This window comes from Ambystoma mexicanum, chromosome 10 (genome assembly GCF_040938575.1).
Source record: "Ambystoma mexicanum isolate Mex_15411 chromosome 10, UKY_AmexF1_1, whole genome shotgun sequence".
Classification (NCBI taxonomy): Eukaryota; Metazoa; Chordata; class Amphibia; order Caudata; family Ambystomatidae; genus Ambystoma; species Ambystoma mexicanum.
In genome coordinates, this window is record NC_090932.1 from 1,156,912,227 (window position 1) to 1,156,940,088 (window position 27,862).

A 27,862-nucleotide genomic window follows, 5' to 3' on the forward strand; every position below is an offset into this window, starting at 1 on the left:
CCAACAACCTCATATTCCTAAAGCTCACTGCAATCAGTGTTCGACTAAGGACCCTGCGGATATGCCAGAGAGAGAAATGTTCCCTCTGAATCAATCATCAAGTGATCTTTTGTCTAAGGGTTACCTCGCTGCTCGTCTACTGATTGCTGGATTATGAAAAACAGTCAAGGTCTCCTACATCTATGATTGATTTCATTAAAATGAGGGGTATTAGTATTAAAGATACAATTATGCATTCTTTACATGGAAAGATGCCAATCCTTTTTACCATTTGGGGCCTTTTTTTGACCTTGTTATATATTAAATAATGAGGACTTTATCCGCTTCAAAGCGGTTGCAAATGTTGAATTACTGAGAGCTTTATATTTATTAGCCCATACTGTATAACACCTGACTACGATTTGTTTTGTTTACTTTCCAACTGGGGACAGATAGCACTTTACCCTTAATACCAGTATGTTTCCGCTGAAGTAGTTGTTGAGTCTTAGTACTAGCTTGTGAACCGTACATTTATTTGCAGTGTTTTTTTTTTCGTTGCTTTTCACGCTACTTGCATTTATCTCCAGTTCTATTATTCCAGCTGATAGTAATGTGGCGGGTGGGTGAGGGGTTATTGTTCACTGTATCAATACTGAAATTAGAGGCTGTTCCACTCGTGTGTTATTATTATAATAATTATTTTCATTTAGTTTTATTCTGCATTCAGCCATAAAACTTTGCCACATATATAAAAACACCAAAATACATTTAATTCATAAATAACAGTACAACTATTCCTCAATGCATGATATGGTTAAGAATAGTGCTTCAAAAATACTGGCTCGACCAGACAAGTTCAAATAATTAACAGTTTCACAATCCCATCTCATCAACAATGTGATCCTATTCCAATGGAAGAGCAATAAAAGAAGGCAGGACCTCTGACATGCATACGAAAAGCTAAACTTGTTCATAAATAAAAACCAACAAATAAATATACTAAAGGTTAAAATCAAATCTTATATCAAATACATCAGACAATTCAAATATGGTCATGTTTGTAACTATTAATGCCAAAAAGTAATAACCCAGAATGCTGTGGGACAAGCATGATAATAAATCAAACAGGGACATTCTGGACACTCTCAGTCAGGCCTGGTGTATACATTCAGATACAAGATGCACAACAGAAAAGTCAGTTGTGCTTCTACAATAGGCGAGGTTCCTCGAGGGATGATCTTATACCTGAGGTCTTAACACGGGTCTCAAGTATTGAACTTTTAGAGTTTTTAAGGCTCTGCATAAAAACATAACATGAACCACTGTTTCATCTGCTGCACCACACATGGGGCACAGACTAGCATTAACATTGTTATCAATGTTGTTATGCTATATTACCTCTCAATACAAATATTTGAAACAGTAACAGACGAGGGAAGTAAAAGCCAGATAGGTCTGTCCTGCATGGAAAACATTAATCATTCCCCTGCTCCTTGTAGCTCTGACAGTGGAACAGTGGAAGTAGAGAAGAGCCTCAGTCACCACAAGAAGAAGCAACTATAGTAATGTACAATCCTTTTCTGACTCTGTCAAACGCTATCAATATTAAAGCAGGGAGCAAAGGATTGTTATCGTATCATCAGGATAATGAAACACTTGAGGGCACAGGAGAACCAGGGCAGGAGCTGGAATCTACCCATATTTGGGCAGCCGAAGCCCAAAGATAGGTGTTGATCATGGTACAGCTGTTACAAAATGTAACCTATGTGTAGATCACACAGCCAAATGGAAAATTACATAATAATGATTCAAACTGAAAATGTGTAAAATATTGAAACATTCCATGCTTTCTAACCATTGCCCCAAAATGGATTTTCTCATACAGCATCCATTTGTGGTAAAGGCATCTGATACTCGGCCCTTGAGGGAATTGATTGCAGAATCCAAAGCAGAGGTGATGGAGGAAGAAGAGAAGGAAGAAGAAACAGTAGAATGGACACTTCCTGTGACAGTAAGAATGCCTCTATGTGCCTCAGATTGGCATGAGTATCCTGGGGTCCTTCATTTGGCCAGCATGGACTTGCTGTCATCATACCTTAATCAAGCAATGTCACCCTGAAGTTCTTCATAAGTGTAGCCTGAACTCTTCTGGGGGACTGTGCTAGGACCAAGATAGGTCTCCTGGATTTCTGACTCAAACCAGCATGAGGCCCTTCAGTTACTTTCCAGAGACAGTTTTGGTCTACGAAGGACCTTCTTTGGGTGAGCTTGGGCTGCTTCTAGATCCTTCCTGGTGCCCATATAGGCACTCAGAGGTAATTCATACGGTCAGCCTGGGTTGTATTGGGGCATTCCACATGCAATAACAGGGCCCATGGGGTATTTGTGTCAGCATGGACCCCAGGGCCTTTCCTTGGGACATAATGGGAAAACATGGTAATTTTTATGCCTGGATGTGATTCCTAAAGTATAGGTCATGGTTACTCAGGACAGCATGCTTCTCCTGGTTTGCTTGTCAGCATGGGCCTCCAGGCAGTCTTTCTTAGACCAGCATGGACCTACTGGGGGTCCTCTCTGGAACCAGTATGGGTCTTCTGAGGTTCCTTATTAGGGTGCCATTGTGGCCCCCTTTTGGTAACTATAGGCCTCCTTCAGTATCTCTTTAGGCCAAAAGGGTGTTTGGGGTAGTTTTTGAGGGCAGACAAGGCATCACAATTCTTTAATCATGTTTGCAAGGACCTACCTGAATCCTTCCTCATATGAGATGGGACTGCTTGGGGGTCCTTTCTACAGCCAGAACTGTCTCTTTTGTGTACTGCTAGATGACAAAATTGTTCCGCTAAGTTTCTACCCAAGAGACTTATTGGCCCCTTCCTCATGCCAGCATTACCCCGCCCTATTATCTTTCCTCAGGCCTTCGTTACCCTCCCAAGGTCCACCCTCAATCCAGAAATGGCCCCCTCTGGTCTTCCAGCACTGGCCATGTTGGGTCCACGCTTGGGCCAGCACCACATTGGCCTACACAATTCCTCTACCACCCTGAGCCGCCCTTAGTATCCACATGTCGTTAACGTTTAAGTGCATGCAGACGCCTAGGTGATGGTGATGTCCTTATATCCATGGCAGACAGCAAATGAGGCTGAACTGGGTGGAGACAACATATGATTGATTATCAGAAGAGCATAAACTGTAACCTCATGTCTGCTCCTGATACCAGGGCTCTTGCTCACACATTCCTCCCTGTCTCGTTCTTGGTGCCTGGCTCCAGGTGTAGGGCTTCATTTCTGGTACCAGGAGCCTCCCTACGGGCCCTCTAAAGCCTGGCACCAGTACTCACCCTTGGCACCCGAGCCACATATCAGTGCCGTCACTTCTTGCACCAGACTCCCAGTGTATGGCATTGTATGGCATTTAATGTATGTCGCCCTTCAAGAAAAAGGTTTTACTATCTCAGTACCCCTGAATTAGGCTACTTAAGATTGTACTGCACAATTGCCCCTCATTTGTAGTGTGTAACCCTCATATGCACCCTCCTAATAAACCCTGTGTGACCCTTAGATGTCAAAGTATAATTAGTCCACATCACCTTCAAACGATATCGCATGTCATTGTCTTTGGAAGGTTAATTAGTGGAGAGTTGTGCAGGTGTGTCAGGCATCTTTACCTCAGGACAGGACAGTGAGTGTCTATTTTTGAAGTCTGGGTGCACCTGGGGAACTCACAGTTGATTGACTTGTATCACATCAGAGCACAGTGTTTTTTGTTTTCCTGGAGTGAGCCCAATACTGCTTTCATTGCTTCTGGCAGCTTGTTGCCTAAACCTTGTCGCATGCCACAATGTGCTTGATTTTAGCTATGTAATGTGATGTAATGTAATACAATGTAAAGTGTTCTTATGTAGAGTGATTGCTGCCTTCTTGGCAGCGTGTTGGCGCCTGGTCCTGGAAGAAAGAGCAGCAGGAAAGGGACATTTAGTGTATGTAGAGGGAAAGGCAATGTTGCACTCCTGAAGTAGGTGCAGATTGATGGGTGCAGATGGGGAAGAATCCATTTTCCATGGGCTGTTATGTTTCTTTGCTGTTCCTGGGGAGGGCATTCGGCATATGTGTTTCGAGGGCGAACCCCGGATGTTAGTATCCCGCTTGACGTGTTGCCAACAAGGTCTGCCCAGACAGTGCTTATGAGCTGAAAGGTTTATTTATTTATTTATTTATTTGGATATGTGTATAGCGCACCAAACCCGTAGGCATCAGGGCGCTGTTACAGAACATTTATAGACAATCTTTTGTTACATTGGAAAAAGTACAGTGCAAAAAAAGTTCAGTTACACTGGCAGGTTACATTTATAGACAGTCTTTAGTTACTTTCGGAGTACTACAGTGCAAAAAAGAGAAAAATGGTTCAGTTACAATAGCAGGTTAACATTTCTCGGCAGGTAGGCTTTGGGTGGATATGCTAAGTTGTCTATAAGTTTTGAGTTTTTTCCGGAATGACCAATAGGAGGTGTCGGCTTTCAGGTGTGTCGGGTCGGGGGTGGAGGGGGGCGTTCCAATCTGCAAGGTTGCTTGCAGATGAGTGCAGAGGGCTTGTAGAAGTAGTGCAGAGTTATGCTGAGTTCAACTATGCTCATTTGGACTTCGTGTGAGTGGGTGAGGGGTACTAGAAGGCATCACACTGCAGAGTGAATGACGAGCTGAGTGTGAGTGTGTGCATAGTGACAGCTGGAAAGATAAATGGTGGGCAGATTAATGATTAGAGGAGGCCAGAAAGATCTTGGACTGGGGATGTTTACAAGCCTAGAAAGTTCTTACCTCCTTGGTGTATTCTTTTGGTAATAGTGGAGGGGTAAAGTTCAGGAATATTCTAGTTGTTTTTGGAGCATTCTGGGCTTGGGCATGGGCTAGAGGAAAGGTCTTGGCGTCCCAGCTCCTTCGTTAAAGGTGCATAAGTAAGATCAAACTGATTGGGTCCAACCTCGGAACCGAGAGTATACACGCTATTTCCCTATTTTGGGGCCTGAAAGCACATTCCTAACATCTGCATGCTTCGGAATCTTAAGACGCTGCATGCGTACCCAATGTCATACTATGTAATGTATACAAAGACTCCCCGGAAACACTGCCTATCGGTTTTCACGCCCATTCGTGCCGTTTTGCATCTGCTCTGAACTTTCTTCGATCTATCAGATTATGTTACTCTTAAAGAGATTTGGTCCGCGCACCGTCACCCACGGAGTTGGTCCCCCGGCGCTCAGGCGGATCAGCAAACAAGAAGGCGGGTGGGGTTAGTCGGGTGAAGAGGGAGTAGGAGAGTGAGAAAGGTGATGTCCTGTTGGCAGCTTCAGTTTGGTTTTCACCGTGCGCTGAGCTTGGGTGTGAATGTCGGATCGATGTGAGTCCTTCTGTGCTGTTGGTGCGACTTATTTGTTGTTTGTTTATTGTTGCAGTGTGGTAAAGTGCGTGTGGTTTGCTGTGTGAGAAAGTGGTTGTGTGGATTTTTGTGTGAGTTAAGTATGCAGAGATGTGAGCTTTGGGTTAGTGGGTTCTATATCTCTTAGTCTTGTTCTATGTGTCAGGTTGTCCTGTGAAGAGGGCATATTCTTTCTCTTTCTTTTCTGTCCGTCTAATTGTTAGGAGTGATGGCGTGGCAAGTTCCCAGCTGTGCTACTTTCTACCTTTGTGTACCAGGTTGAGGCGTGCATTGTCCCCCACTTCGGTATTGGTCCTGTTATGACTACCCTATGCCATGAACACATTGCATACAGCAGCTGATGTATAGTAAGAATTCACCTATCCTCGGCTGTGACACTGCGGGCGATCTTCACTTCCCTCCGCTCCCCCCGCGCTCCTCGTACTCCAGCTAGGGCATTACCCATGACTCTGTTCTCCATGTACACTGCCACTTGTAACTGTGATACCTATTGTCTTTCCCTATATGCCCCGTGACTTCTCTGCCACATACATTTCATGGCACACCATGTTGCCAGCCCCAGTCATTCTGTTGTGTATTTGGCAGCATACAACTTACCTCACTGCTCCCCACCTACTTGTGCCTGCCGACTCTATCATACCTGCTCGCAATCTCCCTTTGCAGCCTTCGCGTGTATCAAAACTTTTATATCATACATTGCTCTATATCATGCCGTCTCATAACCTAGAATGTTACCTCTGTTACTTGCTTTGCCAGTATGCACACCCTCACTGATGTTTTCCTTATGCTTACCTGGACACCTGAAGTAGTCCCCATACCATGAAGCGGGGCTTTCCAGAAGGTGCACCCTTAATGATTTTGTCCTTATGCTTACCTGTACACCTGAAGTAGCCTGCCGTACCATGAGGCGTGGCTTTCCAGATGGTGCTCCCTTACTGATTTTGTCCTTATGCTTACCTGTACACTTGAAGTAGCCCCCCGTACCATGAGGCGTGGCTTTCCAGATGGTGCACCCTTACTGATTTTGTCCATATGCTTACCTGTACACCTGAAGTAGCCCCTCGTAACATGAGGCGGGGCTTTCCAGATGGTGCACCCTTACTGATTTTGTCCTTATGCTTACCTGTACACTTGAAGTAGCCCCCGCACCATGAGGCGTGGCTTTGCCAGACTGTGCACCCTTACCGATTTTGTCCTTATGCTTACCTGTTCACTCGATGTAGCCAAGATCCACCATATGCTGTAACCCTTATGCGTGGTCTTGCACTTTGTATACTACCATCTCGCACTTACTGTAACCTGCGCCTAGATGCCCGAGGGCTTTGTGCGCTGCTACAAATGCAAATATAAAAACAATAAATTATGGCAGTGATGTAACATATTATGTTTGCCTTATGTGCTTTGTTTAGCCCACTGTGGACCACAGACGTTCTTTTGTTTACATGGCTGGCTCCAGCAATGACCAGGAGAAGCCAGTGAAGTCCAGAAGTCTTTCAGAGAGCAAGGAGAAGCCTGCTCTTCAGAGGGAAGAAGACGGCTACAGTCCACAAGTAATGTGCACTCAAGAGCAGCAAGAGGCACTCTGTCACGTGACCACGAGGAACAAACCAGACGTCTCAGGAGAACTCCACTTCAAGAATGGAAGAGCAGAGCCCAAGGCACACATGATTGACAGTAATTCTGGGACTCAATTGGAGAAGACAACCCTGCGACTAAGGGCCAACAGGGCTTCAGGTTTCTTAAAAGAGATGAGGAGAAAGTCGGCTCCCGCCTTCCCCATGCCTAGAGAGCAGCAGGGGTCCTTAAGAATAGCATCCAGGAAGCCAGCTGATGTCCTGCAGCCAATTGGACGAAGGTCCTTCTTTGGGAGCACAGCAGCAAGAGAAACTGTGGGGGAGTTATGCAGAATAGACAAAGAGAATGAAACACTGAAGACCAACCTTGAATATTGGATGGAAGGGCCATCACTATCATCTCACAAACATTCAAATTCAAAAGACATGCCAATAAAAATGGAAAGCCCAGTCCTCACTGCTGCACCCAATAGCCCGTATATATCTGGGCCCACAGTAATAAAGGAATTGGAAAAGCAAAAGGTGGCGGACAGGCAGAAAGGGTCACTTCAAATAGCCCCATTTCAAAGAGTGTCTGAAAGGCAGAGTGGGATGCCTATCAAAGACAGAACCTCTGTTTATTGGTTTGGGAGTTCTTCAGAAGAGACTCTGGAAGATGCCGGTAAACAATTGTTTGCAACGCCAGTTAAGAAGAGCAGAACTTTGACAAAGTCCCCTTCATCCCTAATGAGTATGGAAACATTTGAAAACCCACTGGAAACATGCCCAGGTGACATCCTACCAAGAGACGATGAGTCATGGCTGGAGGAAAAGGCTGGAAATGAACAGATTGGACACAATACAAGGGCCTCATTGGACCATCTTGGGAACATTGAAACTGGAAGCAGAGATGGTTCATGCATCCCGAATGAGAAGGGCTTGGATTCTGCTCTCAGTCGATGCCCTTCCTATAAGAGCAGGACTGCAATGGCAGAGGAAGATTGCAAGACTGGCGGTCCAGGCAAGAGGAGCCCAGAGCATACAGTAGGTCTCAGTGAAGCTGCTCATATCTGTCCAATGGACGGAAAGGGACACATACAGCTTCAGACATTGACAGGTTTTACTTTAGCAGAAGGAAAGTATCCCAATACCCAAGGAGAGCCGAGAGAACTAAATATTCAAAATATAGAAGATATAAGAACATCTATGAGCTCACATAATAGTGGCGACAGGAACATCATTCAATTGAAAGGCCAAAGAGTTGTAGTAAAGGTGGGATCACATCCCTCAGTGCAAGATCCTCATCCCTCAGTGCAAAAAACACATCAACCAGAGCTTAAACCACATCTTTCAGTAGAAGAGCCAGATCACTTGGAGGAAACAGCAAATGCTTCAAAGGAAAGAAGGCTATCATTGAAAATGGGACAATGGCCTACAGTGAAGGGAAGGCTGAAGACACAGGGAGGGCAACTATGGCTGGATGGAGGAAAGTTACAAGCAGAGGGAGCTGGGAAGCTATGGATAGAGGAGGGAAGAGGGCTACAGAAGAAAAAAGCAGGACTACAGAAAGGGGGAAGAGAAGTACAGACAGAAGAAGGAGGAAGGCTACATGCAGAGGAAGGAGAACAAACGGGAGGTGAAGGAGTCATGCTACGGCCAGGGCAAGGACGAACAGTCCCAACAGAGGGGAGAGAATGGCTGCAAACAGAAGAAAAAGGAGCACTACATGCAATAAGAGGACATGGGCTGCAGAAAGGGGAAGAGCTGCTGGCAAAGGAAGGAGGCCTTCAGACTGGAACAAGAGGAGAGCTACAGGTAGAGAAACGACAAACAATAGACGACATGTCAAAGAGAAATGAAGAAGACCAAATAGAGAATGGAGGCCTGATGTTAAGGGTGAACATTCTTCCAAAAGGAGCAGGGGTGCAACCAAAAACCATAGATATTGAAAATGGTTCAGAGAACTCAGATCTATCAAACATGGCAGAAGATCAGAGAGGACATGCTGAAACACTTGACAATACTAAACATACCTCAAGTGAAAAGAAAGAAAAGCAAAGGTGTGTAACTGACTTTGCCAACCAAGTGAAATTGACTTCAATGGTAGAGGCCATAAAACAGACTGATGGAGCCTCTAAGCAAGACAATACAGAGAGGTGGGTCATGGGCAGGACAATTGTTGCGGAAGACCACAACCCCTTCAAAACAGACAATGTTGGGAAAGCGGAGAAGGACGCAATAGAGCCAGCCCAAGAAGCAAGCAGCCATGTGCAGGTAGGCATGCGTAAGGCAATCAAGTACAGGTATGCCGTCAATCACATGCAGCTATTCTGGGGCAATTGGTGAATACAAATGTAAATATATGCTGACTTTAGGTAAACAACCATGTACAGACCAGTAACCATGTACAATAGATATACATGTGCATATATGCGGACCTTAGGCAAACAGTCATGTAGATGTATGTGGCCTCTGACAAATGTACACAGGTATGCTGCCTCCGGACCATGAACACGTAGGCTGGTTTCTGTTGACAGCTGTGTAAAGATATCGGATGTTATCTAACACAAACATCATAATTATAATTATATTGTTTTAATGCGCTTAATACCAAAGAGGTTTCTAAGCGCAGACCGGGGATACGAACGTGTTGCTCTGCATCGTCTTGCTTCCAAGATGAGCACATTGCCACTGAGCTTTACTACCCGTTACATAGTGCATGTATGCATGTATACTACCCGTTACATAGTGCATGTATGCATGTACTACCCGTTACATAGTGCATGTATGGTGGCTTCAGACAGAAAATATGTACAGGAATGCAGGGATGTGCTAACTTCTGAAACTCAATCTAATGATACAGTTACAAGCAGACTAGCACATGCATGGGTTTCAGACAAATAACCGTTAACAAACATGTTGCTTCAGATAAAGAAGCATGTGTATGTAGGTGTAAATAAACATGTGCCGGCCTGCTAGCATCAGGAAAACATATTTGTACTCGTATGCCATGCAGATTTCTTCTTGTACATTCTATAATAGGTCTGCTGGTTACATGCAAACCACCATGTATAGCTATGCTACCCTTCAGGCAAACAACCAAATATCAACTTGCAGGTTTCAGGCAAACAACCTGTTACATATACGCTGGTAGCAGGCTAACAACCATAGACAAGTACGCTGGATTCCGGGAGAAAACGGTGCAACGTTGTTAGTCTTCAGTATGTGCAGTTCATCCTATGTACAGAACCCTACAGGCACCTCATTCCTCAGGACTACCTTTTCATACAATATTATAGAAGGGATCACAAGACCCTATGCAGGCATCTCAAGGATGCCACCCATTTTTCTGAGGAAGCCACGTCCTGGATCAACTCCTTCCTAGAAGGAAGACTCATGAGAGTGTTTTCAGATCAGGCCTGCGCTCTCCCAACCACCATCCACTGCGGAGTTCCACAGGGCTCCTGCACTGCCCCCACACTATACAACCTATTCACCCTACCACTTTTCACTGTCCTGGACAATCACGGCATAGCTTATCCCAACTATCCCGATGATACACAAGTTCTCATACCCCGTCTCTGGCACCTATGATCTTGACTTAGCCACACTCAACAAAACCTAAGCCCTTATTCAAGCCTGGATGGCGGATAATGAACTGTGCCTAAATGGCGAGAAAACTGAAATCCTCCTAGTGGGACCAGAGGAAACTCTCAATAAACTTGTCAGCCAATATAAATCTTTCAACATTGAGAAAACCGTCACCAAGGCCTCAGAGGCAGTTAAAACACTGGGAGTCTTCTTGGACTCCTCTCTCAATGGCGTGCCAATTTAGCGCCATCGCCTCATCAGCGGCACTCACCACCAAGATAATAAATGCAGTCAAACCATACCTCCCGCCCAAAAACTGCCTCACCATAGCTAGAGCCACGATTGGGGCCAAGTTGGATTACTGTAACGCCCTTTTCTTAGGTACTTCCACCAAAAACCTCAGCAAGCTACAGATCACCCAAAACAATGCACTTAGAGCAGCCTTAAGAATACCGAAAAGGGAACACATTTCACAGGCCAGACGCAAAGCTCACAGGATTCCTGTCAGAGAGTGCTTACTCTTCAAAACCCTGACCATCACTCATAGGTGCCTCTCCTTCTCAGCCCGTTTTTACCTGTCTTAAGAAATTCACAGGTCCACCTCCACCAGACCCAAGAGAGCCCAACACTCCAACCAGCTCCTCGTCTCAACTGTCAAAAGAGCCAAAACCAGGGGGTGGGGGGTTCGAGCTTTCCATTCCTAGCTCCTAAAAGCTGGAACGATCTGCCCACCTGGCTCAGGAATGAGATGTTCCTCACAGCCTTCAGGAAAGCACTCACAACCAAGCTCTTTAACTAGCCATGCTGACTCAGATCTCACTGTCCTTCTGTAACCTCAGGACATGTCCAATTCATGTCATATGACTGTTTGATATGCTCCTTTGTGTCTACCAAAATGTAATGCTTTATGTCTTTTCCTCACATACTATGGAAACTGTAACCAAGCAAACTCTCTGTAACCGCGCTGCGATGCCCACGGGCCGTTGTGCGCTTAATAAATTCAAATAAACATAACTGTGCTAAAGCTAAAACCCCCCTTCTTAACAACACATCAGCCCTCAGCACTAATACTTAAAGCTATTGTGCAGTGTCCTCATGGTAAGTAAGCTATTGCTTGGGTGCGGCTGTGTGTTGCCAGGATACATCTGGTTTCCTGTGCACTAATGGCTCATAGCTACATCTAAACCTCCACAATTGGAAACAGGTGCATACCTCCCCGACCAAACTCCTCTGATGGATGAACTGCAAGACATGCTGCCACAATGATTTCAAGAGTGAGCTCCTTCTTCTGAGCCCAGTAGATCATATTATGCCCTTTTTCAACTGGCCTGCATCAATGGGCCCCCCTGGCCTCAACGCAGGGAAAGTGCGCAACTTCTGAGTCGTTATTGATTCCTATCTGTTCATCATCCCTCAAGTCAAAATGGCCACACGTAGCTTATTCTATGCCCCACAGATTTTATTTCCCTCTAGTGACAATACTGCACACTGTAGCCCTGGTTCCCACAAAGGCCTCCTCTCATCTAGTCTCCTGCAATAGTTTATATTTGCAAAAACGACCAGAGCACAACATGATGCCGCCTGCATGGTCCTCAGGTCCTCAGGTTGCAGTACACAAATCACATCACACACACTCGGAAATCTCTGCTCCTGACCACATTTCATACAGGTCATTACACAGCAAGATGCCAGACGGCCTCCCACAGATATTCTGACTTTATATACCCATGACAAACCTAAAGTCAGATTTTCTAAACACAGCCATCCACCTGGTAAAACCATGCTAATCAGCGGTAGATCTTTCAATTCACAAGGCCCATTCAGGCTCAGCCTCAAAAAAGATTCATGGAATTCACAATCATTGTGCAACAATACCTTTTTGACTCGTACCACCCGTAGATCACTGTTATGGGGATAACTGAGTCCTGGATCACTCCACCCCACACCCCAAGACACTGCCTCACTTGCTAATTTTCATACCAAATTTGCACATTTCTCTGCTCCACCATTACCGTCCAAGAAAGGAACTGGGCGTTGGCTTTATATGATCGACTAGGCCTAACTATCTGCCCCATACCATCTCTGACCACCTTCCCTATTCCTTTAAACATTGCTTGCACAAACACCTCTCCTGATCTATCACCCCAACGTGGTGCTACTAGATCTCTCTTACTTGACCCTGGCCCCACTTTCCAATCCCTCCCAACCGATGGCCCTGTCATCCTCATGAGGGATTTCAGCCTCCCGCGGCTCTCAAAAGCTCTTTCAAAAGCTCCACACCTAAAATTACATTCCATCCTGTGTAGTCACCCTATGATTGCCCTTCATGACACCCCACACATCAATCTGGAAACTCTCTTGAGCTTGTCTTCTTCTCTAACCAGTATCATTCCCTTCTCTAATTCCCTGTCTTTGTCCCCCCTTCTTTCTCGGCTTCTCTCCTACCACCCTGATCATGAGATTTAATATGACTTTATGGCTCCCCATCATTCTAAAATCGGGTCCTCTCGCTATGCGAGGTAGGCTCCATCGAGCACGCCTTTGTGGACTGACATTTGGAACTTGCCCCTATGTTTGAAACCCACTATTCTACTTGCTTTTTCATCCTCCCTTGATCACCCCTAACTCTAGGTCATCCCTGCAATCCACTAGTTAGAGACAACCATGAAACACCACCTGTGATGCTCTGCTTGCAACTTTCAAGCAATCCCTCTTTGCTGTGTCTACTACACTGGACTCAGCAAAATCTCACCACTATAATATCCTGTTCTTCACTATCTACTCCCACCCCCACAAAGCCACCTCTACCCTACTGGCACTGCGTACTCCCCTGCTGAATTTCCTCGTACCCCTCAAAAAACCCAATTACTTTGCCTCTTCGCCTTAGAATATTCCAAATCAGACACCCTCCCCACCTCCTCCTTCTCCCCACCACCACTTCCTATGACTCCCAGCTCTGTTCTGTCATTCTCTCCCATTTCCCTCACTAAACCATCACCTACCCTCCAGGCTGCTCATCCATCCAGTGCTCTTGTGAACACTCCTCCTCCCCTCACAGAGCACTAAGGAACTGGCAACTCTGACTTCCTCCTACCTTTCCCCTCTCTTCAACCTCTGTCTTTTTCATCCAGGATCCTCCGTCACTGCTACAAGATGGCTGCCGTCCTACCCATCCTCAAAAAAATCTCTGCCTACTCTAATAACCTTGCCAACTATTGCCCAGTTTCCCTGTTCTAAAATCCTTCAACATGTAGCGTTCGATCGTATCACTTCCTACCACGTGCCTAACAGCCTCTGCAACCCGCTCCAATCTGGATTCTTCAGCAGGCACTTCATGGAAATGCACCTCACACCTTGTACTTCTTCACATCTACCCACCATTCCACACTCTCTTCTATTCTCGTCCTCCCAGATCTCCCTGCAACCTTTGACATGGTCGGCCAACCCTCTCTTCGCCTTCCTCTCACTAACATTGGCATCCATGATTTGCCTGGACTTCCCCTCTCTACCTGACCAGTCCTTGTCCATCTCTTTGAATACTGTTATCTCTGCTCCCCCCTCCTTTTGGAGTTGAGAAAGGGTCTGGTCTGATCCTGGTCCACTTCTCTTTCTGCTGTACTCTCCTTCTCACAGAAAGCTAATCTCTTACCTTGGCTTCTTTTACCACCCTTCTTGCAGATGACACGCATATGTTTTTCCCATTTCCTTCCTTCACTCCTGACCTATCCCCTTGTATCCACCTGCCTCTCAGCCATCCATCACTGCACAGCACTCATCTGCTTCATGTCCAACATTTTTAAAACTGAATTAGTCTATTGCCCCTCTCACCCTCTTTACTGTCCTTAAACCATAATATACTCACCCCTGATGCTAAGGTTCACACTCTTGCGGTCCTATTTGACAGGGAACTAAAGCTCCTGCAATTATTTACCTCAACTGTGTCAGGGGCAAGGCTTGCAATTCAACATTCACAAAATGTGACCTCACCTCATGTACCATACTAATAAAGGTTTGATCTCCACTCCATACTAATAAAGGTTTGATCTCCACGCCATTTCTCAGCGTCCGAGGAATGGCGTGGAGGAATGGTGTGGACTTTTGCAACCACCACACTTCTCTCCTACATTTACCCACAATCTCCATGCAGGTTAGGTCCCTATGCGGCAGAAGTCCCTAATGGAATTCCTTCTGTCCTTCATGGAATGGCCTTGCCTCACCTGGCCAACTCTGTCTCCCTTTACTCTCCTCCATGCACCCTTTGATCTCAATCGCATCTCGTTTGGACAGTTCCCCACCGATCCTATACTGCCTCCCCCTTCTACTCCGGTGTCATCCTTGCGCCCCACCACTGGAGCCCCCGCCTCCCAGGAAGACAAATACATAGTCTCCCACCCAGCTTCCAAAACTACCCTCAAAACACTTCTTCTATCCAAGGACGGGCACCAGTCAGCTGCAGAGATGTCATCTCACCTCCCTAGCTCTCCCCACTGTATTACACTCAAATCAATTCACATGACAGAACTCAATGGAGCTCATGTTCTGTTGTGGCATAAGTAAGGCTGTAACACCTTTCATTCATGCCAGGCCACATTTTCAGTCATTTGTATGGCGGAGGGGAGGGGCGGAATGCAACATTTCCACCATCTTCCTTCCTCCCCACCATACAAATGCTCCAGCATTTACTCCGGCATGGATTTTCATGCCGGCGCAAATTTCGATCAGCATAAAGCAGGCAGACCCCTTAGGGATCCATTGTTCATGCTGGCTGCCATGTGTACAATCACAATTAAACGCTGCCCAGCATGCTCACATGTTGGGCAGAAATTAATTGCAATTGTGAACACCAGCAACCATGCGCGCAAGGCAGCCAGCATGTACAATGATAATTGAAGGCTGCCTGATATGCGAGCATGTCAGACAGCGTTTAATGGCAAGCGACACTCACAATTAAAAGTAAACGCTGCTGGCATGCAAGCATGCCAAGCAGCATCTACGCACTTTGCACGACGGAGTGTAAAAGTGCAGGGCAAAATGCAGCATACACACGTGTATGCAGCCCTTTGCTCTTCATATTCTCCGCCGTGCAAATGATGAACATTTGGTGGTTACACCTGAGTGCAAACGTGCCAGGTCCCCGTCAAATTACATTTCAGAGGAACATGAGCTCCAATGTATATAACATTGGTATCTTTACACAATGTGTACATTCTATGTTGTTAGTTCGTGGTGTACCCACATTTCCTATGATCAACCCTTTCATCCTTGACTTCACTCTTTGTAAAGCTGCCTCCAAGGGATTTCTCTGCTCTGTTGTGTCCTATTGCACCACACTTCTGTTGAAAGTGCTTACCCTCTTGATCAACAAATAGAATTATAGAAATACAAATGAGATTCGACAGATGACTCAAGACACACCTGTTTCCCCATCGCCTTAGGCCTATAGATGCCCTAGGATCTGGACATTCCTATGGCATGGTCCTCACTGCCTGAATAGACAAAGGGTCTCAAAATCATTACATAACCCATTACTGGGAGCTTTTCTCACCTATTGTATCTCCCCATACTGCAAAAAATCTCCGAACTGCCTACAAGGTGGTGTGAGCACTTTACAATAAACCACAGTAGACAGCAGGGAGGTTTCTCCCAGTGGCTATCACTATCTCTTTCTAACATTCAGGTTAAATTTCCCTCGAGTTTATTCTCTCCACCCCTTTGATACTCGCATTGTGGAGGATTGGGTCCAATAAAGGAAAGGCTTCAGTTTTGTCTAAAAAAATGTAGAATACTATGTGGTTAAACAGGGCAGTCATTTGGATATTAATAGTTGAAGAATTTACTCTAAATGCGACCGGCCAAGGGGCATGGTTTTGGAAAAGCAAAACATAGATGTAGAGATGAGGGGGCAATTACACGTCAAGTGTCAAGTATAAAATAATGCTGAAGGAAAATGCAGCCTGAATAATGGATGGTATAAACACAGAGATAAGGATACACGGACAAGCAGGGGTCAAGTTCTAAAAAAGAAAAGTGAAGAGAGTCACGTTGCAAGAAGGATCAAAGCCCGGCTGAGGGGGATCCATTGGGCGAAGAGCAATCGCCCAACGTGAAAGAATTACAAAAGGAACTTTTGTTTGTTTATTGTTTATGGTACAGAAGGCCTTCTAAGGCAAAAGACTTTTGCAGGAAAGAGATTTAACCCCGGAAGGTCCTCGCATCGTTGAAAGGAACTGTAAACTTGTGCTGGCGAGGTGCAGGAGTGTGCATGCCATTAACATACCAATTGAATGTGGTGTTACCAGAAATTAGCATATCAAGGTGCCCTCTGAAAAAAGTGGGGGGACTCTGTCCACCCATGTGTACCCTCGACTTGAGCTCTGCGTACAAGGTAATCCTCTCAGCCATCTGGTAATTCCAGGTCCTGGCAATAAATGAAAACAATGATGAACAACATACCCAGCAGCTTTTTATGTATACCCCAAAACTGCCAGCTAGAATTGTCAAGGAATTGTAAGGGTGTAGAAGGAGGAGGCTGACACACAGGTGGCATAGAGATTGCTAATTACTTTTATAAGCCAAGAAAATAAAGGATAGATCTAACTTTCCCTACTTCCAGGGGGGGTTTCCCTGCCTCAACTAAAATGCTAATGGGTCTGTCAGAATGTCCTTGTAAACTAAAAGGTCCACCGTCCTGTGTCAAAACTCTAACTCTGTCCCTTTCACCTATAACTAAACTAGAAGGTTGTGTCAATGTTCTTGGTGCAGGAGAATTACACCCTTCTCCTGGACTGGGTTGCACAGTTCTGGTTGCAAGTTCTTAACCAGGGGGAATGACTCCCTTACCCTGGCCCCAATACTTCCCAGACAAAGGATTGTCAATCTTGTAACACTCTGTATCAGAAAGGTTCCCTGTTTCCTCACCCCAGGGGGAAGGACTCCATTCACCTGGATCACAATATTCTGTGGGTTTATCCTTTGTGCAGATTCAACTACCAGTAGAATGACTCCCTTCTCTGACTTCACTGTTTCTCACACAAAAACAGGAGGAATGATTCCCTTCCCCAGGCCTCTTGGTTAGATTGTACTTTTCCTGTAGATGTATCACTATCACTAGAATTACTCCCTTCTCTTTCTTGCTTTTCCAGATCATGGGTCCCAGGTTTCCTCGTCTCTAGACTTGGTTCACTCTCCTGCCAAGTACTGCCATGAGGAAGATGGCTTATACTTCTCTTCTCTTGTAGGTGACGGTCCCAGACTCGTATCTCTTGACTTCTTGGCTCTGGCAGACCTGGTTTACTCTCCTGCCAGGTACTGCCACGAAGAAGATAACTTATATTTCTTCCTAGACCCATATTCCTCTAAAGCATTGTTCTAGCAGACCTGGTTTAATCTCCTGCCAGGTACTGTAACGAAGAAGTCTTATACTTCTCCCTTGTGGGTGCAGGTTACAGACCCGAATTCGTCTGATTAAATATTTAAGGTTCTTCTTTACCCCCGGGGCTCCCTTTTTGCCCCTCCTCTGTGGGTCTTGGTCTATTAACTTCTTCTGAGTCTTCCCTGACTCCGTTGTGCCCCCACCAACCATCCCGGGAACCCAGGTACTTTTAAGGTTTCTGGCAGCGTGCTCCGGTCAGTCACAGGCTCTTCCTGCTCTAGTCTTGTGGCTTCCTTTGCCTTCTGATGTACTGTGGCGGCTGCCAAGACTCTGGTCGCTCGCAGATGGTGTATCTGTACCTGAACGCACAGTCCAGCTTCTCTGTGGGTCTGCACCTCTGCTCTGCCAGCTTCCAGGTTGGTCTTTCAACGCCATACCACGTGGGGAAGTCTCACCAGCGTCCCGGTCAGCAACACGTTCTTGCTTCCATGCCAAACTGCTTCCACGCTCGTGGCTTTTCAATGGAGGGCTTGACAAACTCCCTAGTCCTCTTCTGTTTTTATGTTGGTGTTGGCAGTGTCCCTTAGTGGAGAACTAGAATACTCACATCTACTTCTGCTAGCGATCTTTATAATTCTGCACCTCCTCCTCATCCCAGACTTTGTGATGTAAGTCATACTTGGATAGTCTGGGCTTTTCTTCGTCTCAGTGGATTTTATTTCACTGGCCCTACATAGGTACATGAGGTGGTTGGGTGTATTACTGGGGTGTACCATAGGTGTAGGTTTAGGAGGAGTAACTGGGAGGCGGTTACAGTGCATTTTCCCTAGATGTCTGCCCCTGTCTACAGGGGGGGAATCTCTCCCCATGAGATCTTCCTGCTGTGTATCAGCCCCAGGGGGCTATCGGGCAGCGGCCTCACCTCCCTGGCCTCATGGGAAAGGGCTGCCCCTTGGAGGAAAGTGACAACATCTAGGGATTCATCACAGAATGCAGAAAACCATACTACACTCTTGTTCTCCTGTTTAAGAAGTGCAGTAAATAGTTGTATTTATTGAATTACAATAATTCTTGCAACATTTAAATACCCAACCTTATAACTCTAGTTGAAACATTCTAAAAACCATAAGGATTAATGCATATAAAATTATTATCTACACAATGCATATTAAAAGGATTTCTGCCAGATTACAATGCTGCCTGTCCGATTCAGGCAGGATCATTCTAGGGATATATGTCAAAAAGATTCAGCTTGCACCTCACTTAATCTACAGAGCTGTCAATAGAATAGAATATTACTGTATAGTTTCACACATACTGATGCTTTAGCTAATAACACACAACCAGATGAACGTCTTCTGATCTCGTGTCGCAAGGTTCTCTGCGTCTCGAAGTAGCTGCCAACCGATGGTGAAAAAAAAACAATCTGACGACGTCGACGTGTGAAGGATTGTGGGGTCATTTTACACGTAGGATAGGGATAGTGTGACAGGACTGCCCATGTTGATTCAGTTTTTCAAATTTAGAAAATTAATATGTAATACTCTGAGGCAACAACTAGATGACAGACTATGCAAAGCATGAGATTCTAAGCAGATACACGCCACAGAAAGACGATCACTGGGTAAGTAAAATTTGTCATATACAAAATAACATCTTAAAACACACCTGTATTGAGAACTGATAATCCCTTAGAATTCTTTGGCACCCATCCTTTCAGCAAAAACAGTGTGGCCTTCATTAATGGAATTTTATTTTGGTGCAGTGCACTGTTTTTAGTGTTAGTGCTACAGTTCAATGTATCAGTTATAAACCATTTGCAATACCTCCACATCCCTCTTCCTCGTCGTATAGTACTTATATCTAGCTGTGTAGATTACCTTTTTTTAAACCATGGCCCCTTCTTGCTGTATAGGTGGTTTACACATTCACCATTACTTACAATAATCTCGCTGTTTACCCTGTCCTTCCAGTCAGGGGCTCATAGATCTGCTGGAATAGTCTCCATCGAGCGTCATGGAAGGCAGTTCAGCTCCCTGGGGCCCTGATCAGTAGGGAATCCATGTTTAGGAGATTTCACCAAATAAGCTAAGGTCTCGCTCTGGGCAAGATCAGGCCTTAATCTCAGAGAAGGAGTGACAGGATTTTTAATTGCAGGAGCACTGCTGGTTTGTTATGATGCTCACTTGTTAGCGATGCTAGGGTTCGAGGGGCTCACGTCGTGCAGAAGGATGACCTCCAAAAGTCTACTGAACCTTCCATTAGATATCCTCAGGAAGGATGCAGTGAAAGCAAGGGCGATCCCCAAGAGGGGGGAAAAAACCTCCAACTATAGATGGCTCCAGCAGGGACTGCACAGGAGAACCTGGTGACGCTGGATAGTGTGGAAGGATGGCAAAGCAGAGAGGATGCAGTGGGCAATGGATGGGTGCAAGAGGGCAACAAGACAAAGCAAGAGAGTGAGGAAGGAAAGACTCCCTGAAAGACAGAAACAGGTAGAAGCAGAATCCATGATGGGACACAAGCGCCAGGGCAACACAGAGGAGCCACCATAGGAAGAACCCTTTGAAAAGGAGCATGATCGCCTGAGGATCATCACATCACTGCTCTCTTGGTGGGTACAGTGCCATGCAGGGGGCATCCTCTAGCAGTCACAAACAGACAGGTTCATATTGGAGGCATGGGCTGAGCCTGTGACTTGGGGATCCTGCAAGGTATGTACACCTCTGCCTCCCCCTCAACTGCTCGTGCTGGGATTTGGCATTAGGATATGGGGATGGGCATGGACGATCCCGAAAGGTAAGATGGGTCGCCTTGTCTGATTCTTGGGGCAGTAAGGGTGCGCATTCTCTGTCACCTTTGAGTTGCCTGGGAAAATGTCAGGGGGAGTAGCATGCAGCTCCGCTGGCATTTTTTGCTAAGTGAAAGGGCATGTACACTCAACCGAACCTACAAGTGTCTGTCCCGGCACATGCACAGTCAGCTTCTTGGGGTAAAGGGTGTTGGAATTAATTTTGTGTTTTTCCGTTCTCTTGCTCCGTTCTAGAGTAAGCATCATTAACTAACAGCTAACAATCACAGAAGAGCTCATCGGAGAGAAAGCTTTGGAGGGATGGTTTCAGGGACCTTGGTTCCTCTTCTTGTTCTCCTTCTGTGAGGAAGATGTTGCACAAGAAGGCAAAGGACACCTCTTTCCTGTCTAAAAACAGGGTTTGTCAATCAATGAAAGAGGCTTTGAATGCAACCGAGATCCTGACAAGAGAAGATCCACCAGAAAGCGAGATTGCCATTTCTCTTCATCCCATGGGCATGCTTTGTCTTTCTGAAAAGGATAGGGGTGAATCTGAAGTTGAGGCAAATCTCTAACTAAAGAAGAATTGCTAACGGTTCTTTCAAGTGTGACTGTCAAGCCGATTTTCCCAGAGACAACAGATCTGGGTCTCTCGTTAGAGCTCAAGATACGGCAATTTGTGCAAGCCATCCTGCGTTCCCTCCGTCATCTATATGAAACAGGATCAGGAGTAGGTCCCCTACTAGTGGCAATGGATGCAGATTTCCATCAGTCTAGTGTGACTGGTCACCCCACCATGTCATTTGAGGATGCATATGTCAAGGATTCTCTGGACAGAAAGTTGGACTTTGCTCGTAAAAGTCCCACGCTGGAGCCCATTTATCCTTACAGCATTTATGCAAATTACATTGCCACAGTCTTGCTTTTGCATTTCTGTGATTTATACATTTAGAAGGTGGGTTTTTCCTTATTTGGCAGCCCCACGCTGCGCCCACGAGGCGCACCCTCAGGCGGGAGTGTAGGTGCACCCGCGGGAGCCATGCAGCAGTTCAAGCGCACCCTGCTACAGGCGCGATCCGGAGACGGTAGTAGTTTTTATTGGGCCTCATTACAACCTTGGTGCTAAGTGCACCAACTTTACCACCATGGTGTAAACTCCGTTTACACCATGGTGGATGGCGGATTTACCGCCCCATTCCAAGGTGAGTGGGGCGGTAAATCCCCATTTCCCATTTTCCCTTCCCCATTCCCATTTTTGCCCCATAGGGCATAATGGGAGTGGGGAAGGCGCTAATTACGGCACCGTAAATTACGGTGCCGTAATTAGCACCAAGGTGCCTTAGCACCATGGAACTTAACGCCTGCAAAAAGCAGGCGTTAAGGTGGGAATCAGGCGTTAAGGGTTAACGGTGGCGTTAACCCTTAACGCCTGAGTTGTAATGAGGCCCATTGTTTTCACCCTTTGTTTGCAGCCCGCTGTGTGCCGCTGAGGTGCTCCTCAAGGCGGGAGCGCAGGTGGCCTCCGTGAGAGCCCTGCAGATGCCTAAGTGCCCCGTGCTGCGGGCGCGGTATACGGTCGGCAGATCTTTTTTGTTTGTTTCCTCTTTCTTTACTGTTCCCGGGCAGCCCCGCACAGTGGGCGGATAATCCTTGTATATATATGGGCCTCATTACACGGTAGGCGGTAGGGGTTTACCAGTTCCGGTAAGGGCACCGGTACCGGTAAACCCCTACCGCCTTACTACGAGTTCCCTTTGCGGGACCCGACTTTAACGGCTGGTTTTACCAGCCGTTAAAGTAGAGTGCTGCAAAGGGACCTCGGAGCTAATTACGGTACCGCAATTTGCGGTACCGTAATTAGCACCTTCCCCATTCCCATTATGCCCTATGGGGGCAAAAATGGGAATGGCGAAGAGCCTTGGTGAATGGGGAATTACCACCCCCGCTCACCTTGGAGTAGGGCGGTAATTCCGCCATCCACCAAGGCGGACACGGTAAAATACCGGCGGCAACCATGGCGCTAATAGCGCCATGGTTACCGCCTACCGTGTAATGAGGCCTGTCTTTTTTTCTTCTCAACTCCCCTGTGCTCCGGTAACAATGCTGGCAGTGGCAGCTTTTGCCCCTCCCGCACGGGATCCAGTTGTAGATTGCAATGGTGTGTGCGTCGTCCGCGAAAGCAGCACCACTCGCCTGCGATGCTACCACCAGTAAGCGGGGGAGGCCATGCCCAACTTCAGCTCTCTCTCGCAATAAGGAGCCAGAGTCAGTTGGAGTGTGCAGTGACTGGCAAGCGGCTGCCTGTCTTCTTCTGCTGATAGATTGTATCAATCAGCTGTGATTTTTGGACACCGAGGCTTGAGCCTCATTACTCCATCTTCTCGGGTTGAGTATGCAGTCGTGGGTAGCGAACAGGAACCAACTTGCCCCTTTTATTAGGGTGACACAAGTGATCCAATACATGACGGAAGGTGCACCCTCGGGTGACATGCTGACGCAACACGCATTGGCTTGGAAGAGGTCCCCTTCTGCCAATTTGTCTAGAAATCAGACCTTTTGCATCATAAAACATTTGGTGGACACAATCCCCATGTCACCTTTGTGAGCAATGAGAAGCAGTTTCTGACATGTTTTTTTTTAAAAAAATGTTTTAATTTAATAGTTTGTTACAAACTTTTTTAAAAAAAAGAAATTTTTCACTCTTAAATCCTCAAAAGCGCTCATTATTTTGTCTTTAAACTAAGTATCAACGTGTTACATACATGTTTCCTATTTTTATAACAAGTGCTCGTACTAAACACAGACTTTCTATATTCTTCTCTTTGTTTCATTTCTTCTCTTTCATACAATTTTCTCTTTTCTACAGATTCTTTCAATCATTACAGTCAATGACTACCATTATCTTATATCAATAATTTCTGTAGTTTTTCTAAATATAGCATGCAAGGGCTACGGTGTGTCTCTGTGAATCATCATTATGGAATTTAATCCACCATTCTTCGCAGCTATATGTCGTAAATTTTGCCAATTCCTCTCCTAGATATTTTGTTCTTAGGTCCTTCATCTCGGGACATTCTAGTACAAGGTGTTTCAATGTCTCCTCAGAGTTGGTGCAGAAACTACATTGATCGTCTTCACTTCCGGGTGCATGTCTTAATTTCTGAATCTCTTTGGTCTCCAGTAAATTTAGCCTAAATCTCATGTATATTTTTCTGAGATATTTGCAAGGGAATACTTCAAGATGTTTAGAATGAGTATTCAATCCTCTGGCTTCCATTGGTCTGTTTTTCATACATTTGTGTTGGTCTCGTTTCTCAATCGTCTCAATCCAGTCTTGATGGAGTAGTTTCTTTTTAACTGCGTTCGGTTTATCCATTAGCGTTGTTTCATCAATATTCAGTTGTCTTAAGATGCCTCGACATCCTGCTCTCCATTTTGGTAGGAGTTCATTTTTTTTGACATTTTCATGCTCCCACAGTATCTCAAATTGAGGTATATTCATTTCAGCAATGGTCTTTCTATACAGCGCTAAGGTGTTCCACATAATTCTCACATTCAGAGTGGAGAGACTCAGTTCGTATAATACACAGGCCGTTGGAAAACCTTGGGGCAACTGTAAGATTTTCTTCCAGAAAATACCTTCACATCTTCTCCATAACTCATTTGTGCATCCGAACATACTTTCTGCACCATATACTAAGACCGGGGTTACTTTGCCTTTGTAGAAGTTCAGCACAGGTGTGTACGAAAACTTTCCATATTTTTTGTGAATTAAAACACCTTGTGCTGTCAAACTTTTACATTGGCTCACGATCTTCTTTGTTGTCGCATCGTCATTTATGCTTGCACTGATGTTTGTTCCCAAGTATCTGCTGCATTGTACCTGTTTTAGATCTTTTCCGAGCCTCCATTTGAATTTTTCATGTTTGTTCTGTGAACCCTTCGAGCTTTTTAGTATGAGAATCTCGGTTTTCCCTCCATTGATTTCTAGCCCGATCTCATCGATGTAATCTTTAAGGCCATTCAGCTTCCTCTGCAGGCCTACGGGGGTCCAGTCCAATAGCACTATATCATCAGCATGTTTCTGACATGTTACAGTTGGAACAACATTTCTACTGTAGCAGAAGACAATCAGTCATAAACGAAGGTCCACTGTCGATGAGCTAAAAGGTTTTCAAGTCATCTGGGTTGAGCCCCACTACTGTTGTAAAGTAGTCATCAGTTTGGGGTTCTGTGAGTTGGTTAGATTCAAGCTGGTAACAAAGTCAGATCCGTTCAAGATAGGTGGAGCATGTCACCCAGGGACAGAGCTACAACCTTTGCATTTTGCACAATGTAATTAATGTGCTCCTCTACCATCAATGGCCTACTGGACTTGAAAGGAAGCAGATGGCGAGGGAAAAAAGTCAGCGGGGTTATAGTCTGTTGCAGATATATGAAACAAGCATTGGCAATGCCAACAATTTTGGCTTAGTCATGGCAGTGGCATATGCCAGGCACTGCCGTAGTGGTACTAACTGTCCATCGATAGTTTCAACTGCAAAATGGCATGAGTACCTGGGCATATTATAGCAGTCCCTGGAAAATGCCTAATACTTATGCCCAAGTCAAAACTGTGGGCTTTGTCAATGCTTGTTTTTAACAGGACGTCAGTAAAGGTCATGCAGTGTGCTTATAAAGCAAGTGAGTGCAGGCAGACATGGTTAAGGCATGTTTCAACTCAAATTAAGTCATTAAGGGGCTCATTCCGAGTTCAGCAGTATACAGTAAAAGTGGTGGTAATGGAATTGCCGTCACTTTTACCACACTGCCGAAGTAGAGGTTGGCTTAATTCCACCAGCGGAATTACTGCCAATATGTCGCCACCCAAAAGGTGGACATACATGCATACAGGTTATGGCAAACAAGTCACAGGTGCACCCAATCCACTCTGAAAGACTACATAAGGCCTGCACGTGACCCAAACACACTTTCCAACCACATGCTGCCATCAGCCATCGCTAACTGGGACATGCATGTCTGTGCCACATTTTTAGCACCTTCCACCACACTGTGGGCATGCTACATCGCATGTCCCATCCCCTTGTTAACTGCGCTCAGGCAGGTGCTGGAGGCATTCCTGTGCCATGCATCCTGGCACATCTCCTTGCCCACCACTCTGGCACAGATAAATGCCACAAAAAGGCACATTTATACGCAGCAGCCCACATGCCAAACGTGCTTGCTTGACTGCACTAATGTGGCATAGTTTGCCCCCCAAGCATCCAAAGAGGCATACCGCAACAGGAAGCATGAAAGTGCTGGTGACGTGCAATACTGACCTGACAATAATACACTGCAGTGGCCGCTTTCCTATATCCCCCCACGATGCCATGGTCCTCCGTAACAGCACTCTACCTGCGTACATTGACAACCACAGACAGCAACGGACATTAATACTGGGTGAGTGAAAGTGGCATTCCACAATACAATCTTGCAGAACTAGTTTAACGCCATTTTAAGTGGGTGAGGAGTTGGAACATCACTACTTCTGATCAATGCATGTCCTGTCAACGAGCACCCATACATGCAGGACCTGCCCTCTGTGATGAATCCTGCGGAGTCATCACTGATTCCAGGGTGATGGTCTCCTCCCAAATGGCCTGGGGACGGCAGCTGCTACCTGATCCTGACCCTGGGAGTGGTATTATGAGGGAGGATCATGTGGGTGGGGACGACTACCAGGAGGAGGTGATGACTCCCTTAGGAGGGACGCAGTATTCTTCCCCTCCTTTTGAAGAAAGCCCTATGACACCTAAAGTGCTGATGGCATACTATAATTCTGAGCAGAATACCATTCATGACTCATCTACACATAACACACAGCTGACGTCTCCTGTCTCTGATGTCCAAACAAAGATATAAAACAATAGTACTTCAAACGTCCCAGAAATCCTGTGGACGCCAACTCCCACAAAGCCACAGGTACTAAGACGAGGAAGGAGTTAATGAGGATTGAAGGAAACACCAAGGTGAACGAATGGACTAGTTGTTGCAATGGAACCCAAGGGAGCGGGCTACTTAAAAATGGTGTACTTGGGAGCATGGCCAAGATGGCAAAGGTGTAAGACGCATGCCTTCAATCCTCTCTGTCCACCGACCTGCAAAGATACCCTGTTGGTGCTGATTTTGCCTTCAAAAAGCTCTGACTCCTTCCTGGGGTTGGAAGAGGGGTTTTGGGATAGCAGGCACGGCAGCTGCATTGGGCTGCCGTGTGCAGAGGCTCGACCTTGCTGGTAGGGCTGGCATGATGGCAGCTGCTAAGTGATTCCGAGAGGCTTGGGATGCAGCGAGACACGGAAGCTGCGAAGAAGGACTTGGGACAGCCTGTGAGGTGGTGAGACTGCGGAGACCCGTTGTTGGAGCACTAAAGAGGTGAGCTGCTGTGGGTGAGGTGGAGCGGTGGCCCACGAGCAGAACATGGATCGGGGGGCAGCCTGGGCTTAGGAGTACAGACAAGTGGATCGGTGTCTGCTGGTGGGATACTCCGCACTAGCATGCCCGCCGGGGCCTCTGGTCATGACTCGTAGCAGGGAGGAAAGGAGAAAGTGCATGCTGGGAGGCCCAGGCTGCCAAGCTGTGAAGTGCCCGCAGTGAAGAGTGGCACTGCAGAGGACCAATCTCTGCTTCGCAGTGCATAGTTGCTGCTGCTCCGAGTGCCCGGGGGATCCATCTATAACCTACAGGAGCAGAAGAACTCTGGTGAAGCTTTGAGTTGGTGGTTTGGCCTCCCCGTGACAACTCGTTATGAGGGGGATAAGTAACGGTAGCAGAGGAGACACAATGAGGAGCGCCCTAAATTGGTGATAGTGCCTCCAGTGCTAGGGGGCACCATTTAGGCTTGGCGGATTTCCTTCAGACGGAGAAGAGTGTGGAGGCTGGTGGTGGATCCATAAGAGCCCTGGGGGCACAGCTACTTGGTCAGAAGTCTGGTGAGGTGGGTAAGGTGGAAGGTCAGCCTACGCACCAACTAGACTGTATTTGGAGGCACAAATCGGGAGGAGGCCTAATAAGTTGAGCGCCTGCTGCGTGCAGGGAGGGAGATAAGGCCTTTAGCTCCTGACCCATCAAGAGAATTCTGTCTGGGGTATCCCCGATGGCTGCACC

General features: G+C 46.2%; 1 protein-coding gene across 2 annotated transcripts in view; it reads left to right on the plus strand.

The window, feature by feature from the left end:
- The window catches only part of LOC138492113 (STE20-like serine/threonine-protein kinase), a 520,802-nt gene that overhangs the window by 205,619 nt on the left and 287,321 nt on the right, over positions 1-27,862 (plus strand). For both annotated transcript variants that reach the window (XM_069619087.1, XM_069619086.1), the window contains exons 8-9: positions 1,865-1,990; positions 6,819-9,236. In XM_069619087.1, the coding sequence (XP_069475188.1) occupies positions 1,865-1,990; positions 6,819-9,236 (2,544 nt within the window). The remainder of the gene's footprint in view (positions 1-1,864; positions 1,991-6,818; positions 9,237-27,862) is intronic.